Source organism: Oncorhynchus nerka, unplaced genomic scaffold (assembly GCF_034236695.1).
Source record: "Oncorhynchus nerka isolate Pitt River unplaced genomic scaffold, Oner_Uvic_2.0 unplaced_scaffold_1008, whole genome shotgun sequence".
Taxonomy (NCBI): domain Eukaryota; kingdom Metazoa; phylum Chordata; class Actinopteri; order Salmoniformes; family Salmonidae; genus Oncorhynchus; species Oncorhynchus nerka.
Window position 1 is genome coordinate 87128 of NW_027040290.1, and position 11289 is coordinate 98416.

The 11289-nt window shown below is 46.5% G+C and overlaps 1 protein-coding gene across 1 annotated transcript in view; it reads left to right on the forward strand.

Moving 5' to 3' along the window:
• LOC135570255 (maternal embryonic leucine zipper kinase-like) overlaps positions 1-10641 on the forward strand; it is a 49983-nt gene extending 39342 nt beyond the window's left edge. Inside the window, 6 exon segments of the mRNA XM_065016368.1 lie at positions 1811-1916; positions 3981-4143; positions 6064-6167; positions 7830-7839; positions 7841-7921; positions 9794-10641. Of these exon segments, the coding sequence (XP_064872440.1) occupies positions 1811-1916; positions 3981-4143; positions 6064-6167; positions 7830-7839; positions 7841-7921; positions 9794-9883 (554 nt within the window). The 3' untranslated portion in view covers positions 9884-10641.
• The last annotated feature ends 648 nt before the right edge of the window (positions 10642-11289 follow it).

Genomic DNA, 11289 nt, shown 5'->3' on the forward strand with positions numbered 1-11289 from the left:
ATAGAGATAGATATATAGATAGGTATAGAGGTAGATATATAGATAGGTATATAGATAGATATATAGATAGGTATAGAGATAGATATATAGATAGGTATATAGATAGATATGTCACTCTCTCTCTGTGTAATTTATAACCCTAGATAGATAGATATAGATAGGTATAGAGATAGATATATAGATAGGTATAGAGATAGATATATAGATAGGTATAGAGATAGATATATAGATAGGTATATAGATAGATATATAGATAGGTATAGAGATAGATATATAGATAGGTATATAGATAGATATGTCACTCTCTCTCTGTGTAATTTATAACCCTAGATAGATAGATATAGATAGGTATAGAGATAGATATATAGATAGGTATAGAGATAGATATATAGATAGGTATAGAGATAGATATATAGATAGGTATATAGATAGATATATAGATAGGTATAGAGATAGATATATAGATAGGTATATAGATAGATATGTCACTCTCTCTCTGTGTAATTTATAACCCTAGATAGATAGATATAGATAGGTATAGAGATAGATATATAGATAGGTATAGAGATGGAGATAGATATATAGATAGGTATAGAGATAGATATATAGATAGGTATATAGATATCTATGTCACTCTCTCTCTGTGTAATTTATAACCCTAGATAGATATATAGATAGGTATAGAGATGGAGATAGATATATAGATAGGTATATAGATATCTATGTCACACTCTCTCTGTGTAATTTATAACCCTAGATAGATAGATAGATATAGATAGGTATAGAGATAGATATATAGATAGGTATAGAGATGGAGATAGATATATAGATATCTATGTCACACTCTCTCTGTGTAATTTATAACCCTAGATAGATAGATATAGATAGGTATAGAGATAGATATATAGATAGGTATAGAGATAGATATATAGATAGGTATAGAGATAGATATATAGATAGGTATAGAGATAGATATATAGATAGGTATATAGATAGATATGTCACTCTCTCTCTGTGTAATTTATAACCCTAGATAGATAGATATAGATAGGTATAGAAATAGATATATAGATAGGTATAGAGATAGATATATAGATAGGTATATAGATATCTATGTCACTCTCTCTCTGTGTAATTTATAACCCTAGATAGATAGATATAGATAGGTATAGAGATGGAGTATATAGATATATAGATAGGTATATAGATATATATGTCACAGATATCTCTGTGTAATTTATAGAAGGTATATAGATAGATAGATATAGATAGGTATAGAGATAGATAGATATATAGATAGGTATAGATGTGGATGTCCTCTGATGTAATTTATATATAGAGATAGATATATAGATAGGTATATAGATATCTATGTCACACTCTCTCTCTGTGTAATTTATAACCCTCCTCTCCCCTCCTGCTACAGCTGACAGCTCTGTCCAGACTAACACACCAGGGACCCTGTGTGTGTGTGTGTGTGTGTGTGTGTGTGTGTCCCTGGGCGTGTACTGTCTGTGTGTGTGTGTGTGTGTCCCTGGGCGTGTACTGTGTGTGTGTGTGTGTGTGTCTGGGCGTGTACTGTGTGTGTGTGTGTGTGTGTGTGTGTCCCTGGGCGTGTACTGTGTGTGTGTGTGTCCCTGGGCGTGTACTGTGTGTGTGTGTGTGTCCCTGGGCGTGTACTGTGACAGGTGTTGCTGTCTCTTTCCCTGCTCTCTGTCCCATGTGGTGTGTACTGACATGTGTTACACACTTCTCCCGTGTGTGTGTGTGTGCGTGTGTGTGTGTGTGTGTGTGTGTGTGTGTGTTGCAGGAGGAGGCAGTACTTGTAAGGACCCGTCGAGGAAGAGACTGAGGGAGAGAGTGGAAGGAAAGGAGGAAGAAGAGATGGAGCTGCTGGCCTTCAGCCCAGAGAGAAGGTATGATGGAGATGCTGGCCTTCAGCCCAGAGAGAAGGTATGATGGAGATACTGGCCTTCAGCCCAGAGAGAAGGTATGATGGAGATGCTGGCCTTCAGCCCAGAGAGAAGGTATGATGGAGATACTGGCCTTCAGCCCAGAGAGAAGGTATGATGGAGATGCTGGCCTTCAGCCCAGAGAGAAGGTATGATGGAGATACTGGTCTTCAGCCCAGAGAGAAGGTATGATGGAGATACTGGCCTTCAGCCCAGAGAAGGTATGATGGAGATACTGGCCTTCAGCCCAGAGAGTATGATGGAGATACTGGCCTTCAGCCCAGAGAGATGATGGAGATACTGGCCTTCAGCCCAGAGAGAAGGTATGATGGAGATACTGGCCTTCAGCCCAGAGAGAAGGTATGATGGAGGAAGGAGATGATGGCCTTCAGCCCAGAGAGAAGGTATGATGGAGATATTGGCCTTCAGCCCAGAGAGAAGGTATGATGGAGATATTGGCCTTCAGCCCAGAGAGAAGGTATGATGGAGATATTGGCCTTCAGCCCAGAGAGAAGGTATAATGGAGATATTGGCCTTCAGCCCAGAGAGAAGGTATGATGGAGATGCTGGCCTTCAGCCCAGAGAGAAGGTATGATGGAGATGCTGGCCTTCAGCCCAGAGAGAAGGTATGATGGAGATGCTGGCCTTCAGCCCAGAGAGAAGGTATGATGGAGATACTGGCCTTCCGCCCAGAGAGATGGAGATACTGGCCTTCAGCCCAGAGAGAAGATATGATGGAGATACTGGCCTTCAGCCCAGAGAGAAGATATGATGGAGATACTGGCCTTCAGCCCAGAGAGAAGGTATGATGGAGATACTGGCCTTCAGCCCAGAGAGAAGGTATGATGGAGAGCTGGAGATACTGGCCTTCAGCCCAGAGAGAAGGTAGAGGAGATGCTGGCCTTCAGCCCAGAGAGAAGGAGATGCTGGCCTTCAGCCCAGAGAGAAGGAGATACTGGTCTTCAGCCCAGAGAGAAGGTATGAAGGAGATACTGGTCTTCAGCCCAGAGAGAAGGTAGAAGGAGATGCTGGTCTTCAGCCCAGAGAGAAAGAGAGCTGACCTTCAGCCCAGAGAGAGAAGGTATGATGGAGGAAGGAGATACTGGCCTTCAGCCCAGAGAGAAGGAATAAGGAGAGCTGGTCTTCAGCCCAGAGAGAAGGTATGAAGGAGATACTGGCCTTCAGCCCAGAGAGAAGGTAGAGGAGATGCTGGCCTTCAGCCCAGAGAGAAGGAGATGCTGGCCTTCAGCCCAGAGAGAAGGAGATGATGGCCTTCAGCCCAGAGAGAAGGAGATGCTGGCCTTCAGCCCAGAGAGAAGGAGATGCTGGCCTTCAGCCCAGAGAGAAGGTATGAAGGAGATACTGGTCTTCAGCCCAGAGAGAAGGTAGAAGGAGATGCTGGTCTTCAGCCCAGAGAGAAAGAGAGCTGACCTTCAGCCCAGAGAGAAGGTATGATGGAGGAAGGAGATGCTGGCCTTCAGCCCAGAGAGAAGGAGATACTGGCCTTCAGCCCAGAGAGAAGGAATAAGGAGAGCTGGTCTTCAGCCCAGAGAGAAGGTATGATGGAGAGCTGGAGATACTGGCCTTCAGCCCAGAGAGAAGGTAGAGGAGATGCTGGCCTTTCAGCCCAGAGAGAAGGAGATACTGGCCTTCAGCCCAGAGAGAAGGAATAAGGAGAGCTGGTCTTCAACCCAGAGAGAATGTAGAAGGAGATACTGGCCTTCAGTCCAGAGAGAAGGAGATACTGGCCTTCAGCCCAGAGAGAAGGAGATACTGGCCTCAGCAAGAGACGAGGGCAGCCCAGAGAGAAGGAGATATTGGCCTTCAGCCCAGAGAGAAGGTAGAAGGAGACGCTTGACTCTCGAACTTCGACCTCTCCAGAGTCCGTTGGGGGGAGTTGCAGCGATCAGACAAGATCGTAACATCCCAATTGGATATCAGGAAGTTGGGTGAGAAATTAAAAAAAAAAAAAAAAGAACCACTGGTCTTGAGATCATTGTCCCCCTCCTCCCTCCGTCCGTCTCTTAGGTCCCGGTCGTTAGACCTGGCGGGGGCGTCTCGGGGGGACAGCAGCCAGAAGAGAAGGGGGGGGAAGGTTTTCGGCAGTCTGGAGAGAGGCCTGGATAAAGTCATCACCTTGCTCACACCCAGCAAGAGACGAGGGCTGCGGGACAGACCACGCAGGATCAAGGTACCTATATATAGACACCCTACAGGGTCATATAGACACCCCCTATAGGATCAAGGTACATATATATAGACACCCCCTACAGGATCAAGGTACCTATATATAGACACCCCCTACAGTATCAAGGTACCTATATATAGACACCCCCTATAGGATTAAGGTACCTATATATAGACCCCCTACAGGGTCATATAGACACCCCCTACAGGATCAAGGTACCTATATATAGACACCCCCCTATAGGATCAAGGTACCTATATATAGACACCCCCTATAGGATCAAGGTACATATATATAGACACCCCCCTATAGGATCATATAGACAACCCCTATAGGATACAGGTACCTATATATAGACACCCCCCTACAGGATCATATAGACAACCCCTATAGGATACAGGTACCTATATATAGACACCCCCCTACAGGATCAAGGTACATATATATAGACACCCCCCTATAGGATCAAGGTACATATATATAGACACCCCCTACAGGATCAAGGTACCTATATATAGACACCCCCTATAGGATCAAGGTACATATATATAGACACCCCCTACAGGATCAATGTACATATATATAGACACCCCCCTACAGGATCAAGGTACCTATATATAGACACCCCCTACAGGATCAAGGTACCTATATATAGACACCCCCTATAGGATCAAGGTACATATATATAGACACCCCCTATAAGATCAAGGTACCTATATATAGACAACCCCTATAGGATCAAGAAATATATATAGACACCCCTATAGGATCAAGATATATATATATATAGACACCCCCTATAGGATACAGGTACCTATATATAGACACCCCCCTACAGGATCAAGGTACCTATATATAGACACCCCCCTATAGGATCAAGGTACATATATATATAGACACCCCCTATAGGATCAAGATATATATATATATATAGACACCCCCTATAGGATCAAGATATATATATATAGACACCCCCTATAGGTTCAAGGAACAATCACTCAGTCTTACATTAATCTCCCCTCCCCTCCCTCCTCTCCTCTCCCCCTCCTCTCCTCTCCCCTCTCCTCTCCCTCCTCTCCTCTCCTCTCCTCTCCTCTCCTCTCCCCTCCCCTCCTCCTCCTCCCTCTCCTCTCCTCTCCCCTCCTCTCCTCTCCTCCCCTCCCTCCTCCCTCCCCTCCCTCTCCTCTCCTCCCCCTCCTCTCCCCTCCTCTCCTCTCCTCTCCCTCCCCTCCCCTCCTCTCCTCTCCCCTCCCTCCCTCCCTCCCTCCCCTCCTCTCCCTCCTCCTCCTCTCCCTCTCCCCTCTCCTCCTCTCCCTCCCCTCCTCTCCCCTCCTCTCCTCTCCCTCTCCTCTCCTCCCTCCCCTCCTCCCCTCCTCCCCTCCCTCCTCCTCTCCCCTCTCCCCCTCCCCTCCCTCTCCCTCTCCCCTCCCCTCTCTCCCCTCCCTCCCCCTCTCCTCTCCCCTCCCCTCCCTCCCCCCTCCCCCTCCCCTCCCCCTCCCTCCCTCCCCTCCCTCCCCTCCCCCCCCTCTCCCTCCTCCCCCTCCCCCTCCCTCCCCTCCCCTCCCTCCTCCCTCCTCTCCCTCCCCTCCCCTCTCCCCTCCCCCTCCCCTCTCCCTCCCCTCTCCTCTCCCTCTCCTCCTCCCCTCCTCTCCTCCCCTCCCCTCCCCTCCCCTCCCTCCCCTCCTCCCCTCCTCCCCTCCCTCTCTCCCCTCCCCTCCCCCCCTCCTCTCCCCTCTCCCTCCCCTCCTCTCCCCCCTCCCTCCCCTCCCTCCTCCCCCTCCCCTCCTCTCCCTCCTCTCCCTCTCCCCTCCCTCCCTCCCTCCTCCTCTCCTCTCCTCCTCCCTCCTCCTCCCCCTCCCTCTCCCCCTCCCCTCTCCCCTCCCCCCCTCTCTCTCCTCCCCTCCTCTCTTCTCTTCTCTCCAGGCCCAGTATAATGTAACGTTGACCAGTCAGACCAACCCAGACCAGGTGTTGAACCAGATCCTCTCCATTCTACCGGAGAAACACGTCGACTTCGCACAGAAAGGGTGAGGCCCGCACACACTTTTTAGGCACTGATCTGAGACAGTGGAGAAGGAGTGCCAGCCAGGCCCCTCCCTCAGGAAGCCAGGCCCCTCTCTCAGGAAGCCAGGCCCCTCTCTCAGGAAGCCAGGCCCCTCTCTCAGGAAGCCAGGCCCCTCTCTCAGGAAGCCAGGCCCTTCCCTCAGGAAGCCAGGCCCTTCCCTCAGGAAGCCAGGCCCTTCCCTCAGGAAGCCAGGCCCTTCCCTTAGGAAGCCAGGCCCTTCCCTTAGGAAGCCAGGCCCTTCCCTTAGGAAGCCAGGCCCTTCCCTTAGGAAGCCAGGCCCTTCCCTCAGGAAGCCAGGCCCCTCTCTCAGGAAGCCAGGCCCCTCTCTCAGGAAGCCAGGCCCCTCTCTCAGGAAGCCAGGCCCCTCCCTCAGGAAGCCAGGCCCCTCTCTCAGGAAGCCAGGCCCCTCTCTCAGGAAGCCAGGCCCCTCTCTCAGGAAGCCAGGCCCCTCTCTCAGGAAGCCAGGCCCCTCTCTCAGGAAGCCAGGCCCCTCTCTCAGGAAGCCAGGCCCCTCTCTCAGGAAGCCAGGCCCCTCCCTTATTTAACGAGGCAAGTCAGTTAAGAACGAATTCTTATTTACAATGACGGCCAACACCGGACGACGCTGGGCCAATCACAGCCGGTTGTGATACAGCCTGGAATCGAACCGAGTCAATATTTCCTCATCTTCTCAGTCTCTCCATCTTTCTCCCCCTCAGCTTTTCTCCTCAGTCTCTCCATCTTTCTCCCCCTCAGCTTCTCAGTCTCTCCATCTTTCTCTCCCTCATCTTCTCAGTCTCTCCATCTTTCTCTCCATCTTTCTCCCTCAAGAATGTTCCCGTTAAACAGACTGTCCTCTCCTCCCAGATAGAGGAATGTTCCCGGTAAACAGACTACAGATAGAGGAATGTTCCCGGTAAACAGACTGTCCTCTCCCCCCAGATAGAGGAATGTTCCCGTTAAACACACTGTCCTCTCCCCCCAGATAGAGGAATGTTCCCGGTAAACAGACTACAGATAGAGGAATGTTCCCGGTAAACAGACTGTCCTCTCCCCCCAGATAGAGGAATGTTCCCGGTAAACAGACTGTCCTCTCCCCCCAGATAGAGGAATGTTCCCGGTAAACAGACTGTCCTCTCCTCCCAGATAGAGGAATGTTCCCGGTAAACAGACTGTCCTCTCCCCCAGATAGAGGAATGTTCCCGGTAAACAGACTCCCCCAGATAGAGGAATGTTCCCGTTAAACAGACTGTCCTCTCCTCCCAGATAGAGGAATGTTCCCGTTAAACAGACTGTCCTCTCCTCCCAGATAGAGGAATGTTCCCGGTAAACAGACTGTCCTCTCCCCCAGATAGAGGAATGAATAAACAGACTGTCCTCTCCTCCCAGATAGAGGAATGTTCCCGGTAAACAGACTGTCCTCTCTCCCCCTCCCAGATAGAGGAATGTTCCCGGTAAACAGACTGTCCTCTCCTCCCAGATAGAGGAATGTTCCCGGTAAACAGACTGTCCTCTCCCCCCAGATAGAGGAATGTTCCCGGTAAACAGACTGTCCTCTCCCCCCAGATAGAGGAATGTTCCCGGTAAACAGACTCCCCCAGATAGAGGAATGTTCCCGGTAAACAGACTGTCCTCTCCTCCCCAGCTATACTCTAAAAGTGTCGCACCCAGATAGGGGACTTTGGGAAGGTGACCATGGCGTTTGAGCTGGAGGTGTGTCTGCTGCACAGACCAGATAGAGGAGGTAAACAGACCCCCAGATAGAGGAATATTGATTACTACTGATCAGGTTACTGAGGTACATATTGATTACTACTGATCAGGTTATTGATGGTTAGTGAGGTACATATTGATTACTACTGATCAGGTTATTGATGGTTACTGAGGTACATATTGATTACTACTGATCGGGTTATTGATGGTTAGTGAGGTACATATTGATTACTACTGATCGGGTTATTGATGGTTACTGAGGTACATATTGATTACTACTGATCGGGTTATTGATGGTTACTGAGGTACATATTGATTACTACTGATCGGGTTATTGATGGTTACTGAGGTACATATTGATTACTACTGATTGGGTTATTGATGGTTACTGAGGTACATATTGATTACTACTGATCAGGTTACTGAGGTACATATTGATTACTACTGATCGGGTTATTGATGGTTACTGAGGTACATATTGATTACTACTGATCGGGTTATTGATGGTTACTGAGGTACATATTGATTACTACTGATCAGGTTATTGATGGTTAGTGAGGTACATATTGATTACTACTGATCGGGTTACTGAGGTACATATTGATTACTACTGATCGGGTTATTGATGGTTACTGAGGTACATATTGATTACTACTGATCGGGTTATTGATGGTTACTGAGGTACATATTGATTACTACTGATCGGGTTATTGATGGTTACTGAGGTACATATTGATTACTACTGATCAGGTTATTGATGGTTAGTGAGGTACATATTGATTACTACTGATCAGGTTATTGATGGTTACTGAGGTACATATTGATTACTACTGATCAGGTTATTGATGGTTAGTGAGGTACATATTGATTACTACTGATCGGGTTATTGATGGTTACTGAGGTACATATTGATTACTACTGATCGGGTTATTGATGGTTACTGAGGTACATATTGATTACTACTGATCGGGTTATTGATGGTTACTGAGGTACATATTGATTACTACTGATCGGGTTATTGATGGTTACTGAGGTACATATTGATTTGAGGTACATATTGACTACTGATCGGGTTATTGATGGTTACTGAGGTACATATTGATTACTACTGATCGGGTTATTGATGGTTACTGAGGTACATATTGATTACTACTGATCAGGTTACTGAGGTACATATTGATTACTACTGATCGGGTTATTGATGGTTACTGAGGTACATATTGATTACTACTGATCAGGTTATTGATGGTTACTGAGGTACATATTGATTACTACTGATCAGGTTATTGATGGTTACTGAGGTACATATTGATTACTACTGATCGGGTTATTGATGGTTACTGAGGTACATATTGATTACTACTGATCGGGTTATTGATGGTTACTGAGGTACATATTGATTACTACTGATCGGGTTATTGATGGTTACTGAGGTACATATTGATTACTACTGATCGGGTTATTGATGGTTACTGAGGTACATATTGATTACTACTGATCGGGTTATTGATGGTTACTGAGGTACATATTGATTACTACTGATCGGGTTATTGATGGTTACTGAGGTACATATTGATTACTACTGATCAGGTTACTGAGGTACATATTGATTACTACTGATCGGGTTATTGATGGTTACTGAGGTACATATTGATTACTACTGATCGGGTTATTGATGGTTACTGAGGTACATATTGATTACTACTGATCAGGTTATTGATGGTTAGTGACCAGCATCTTGCTGCCACAGTGGACCACCCTATTGATTAGTGATGTGTGTTGTAGGTTATTGATTACCGACACCCAGCAGGGATCACATTATTGATGATTGATGTGTGGTGGTGTGTGAGGAGATGTAGGGATCACGTTATTGATGATTGATGCTGTGTGTTGTAGGTGGTGTGTGTGAGGAGACAGCGGCTGAAGGGAGATTCCTGGGTTTACAAACACCTGGTGGAGGACATTCTCTCGACGTCCAGCATCTAGACGTCACTACTTCCTGCCGATGATGTCACATCCTGTCCACGTTCCAGCACCTAAAGCCAGTGTCTTAACTAATTCCATGTAGGGCAGAGTGTCTACAGGTTCACTCCTCCCTTATACTTAGTTAGGACCTCCCCTCACCTGGTTGTCTAGGACCTCCCCTCACCTGGTTGTCTAGGACCTCCCCTCACCTGGTTGTCTAGGACCTCCCCTCACCTGGTTGTCTAGGACCTCCCCCTCACCTGGTTGTCTAGGACCTCCCCCTCACCTGGTTGTCTAGGACCTCCCTTCACCTGGTTGTCTAGGACCTCCCCTCACCTGGTTGTCTAGGACCTCCCCTCACCTGGTTGTCTAGGACCTCACCTCACCTGGTTGTCTAGGATCTCCCCTCACCTGCAGGAAGGAGTTTTGAGGTATCGCGTTTTATTCCCTCCCCCACTGATTCAGTAGCAGGAAGGAGTTTTGAGGTGTTACGATATCATAGAGCCGTTTAGCGTCACAGAATACCAGTTTACTGATAGCATTAAAACAACGTTTGTTAGTTTGTACCAGGAACAGGATCCATATTTACTTGTTTCTCTATCATGTCTTTTACATTTGTAGGAGAAGTAGTTGTTTTAACTCTATTTTTGTCTGATTATATCTGTCTGTCTGTCTGTCTGTCTGTCTGTCTGTCTGTCTGTCTGTCTGTCTGTCTGTCTGTCTGTCTGAGATTTATTGTTAATAATTGTAAAGGATCAAAAATAAATGGAGTTTGTGTTCATGTTGACTTTTCCCTGAGAGAAACCAGATAGATAGATACTAGATAGGACTCACTGGGTAGATATATATTACACTAGATGGGACTCACTGTGTAGGAATATATTACACTAGATGGGACTCACTGGGTAGATATATATTACACTAGATAGGACTCGCTGGGTAGATGTATATTACACTAGATGGGACTCACTGTGTAGGAATATATTACACTAGATGGGACTCACTGTGTAGGAATATATTACACTAGATGGGACTCACTGTGTAGGAATATATTACACTAGATGGGACTCACTGTGTAGGAATATATTACACTAGATGGGACTCACTGTGTAGATATATATTACACTAGATGGGACTCACTGTGTAGGAATATATTAAACTAGATGGGACTCACTGTGTAGATATATATTAAACTAGATGGGACTCACTGTGTAGATATATATTACACTAGATAGGACTCACTGTGTAGATATATATTACACTAGATGGGACTCACTGTGTAGATATATATTACACTAGATAGGACTCACTGTGTAGATATATATTACACTAGATGGGACTCACTGGGTAGATATATATTACACTAGATAGGACTCACTGGGTAGATATATATTACACTAGATGGGACTCGCTGTGTAGATATATAT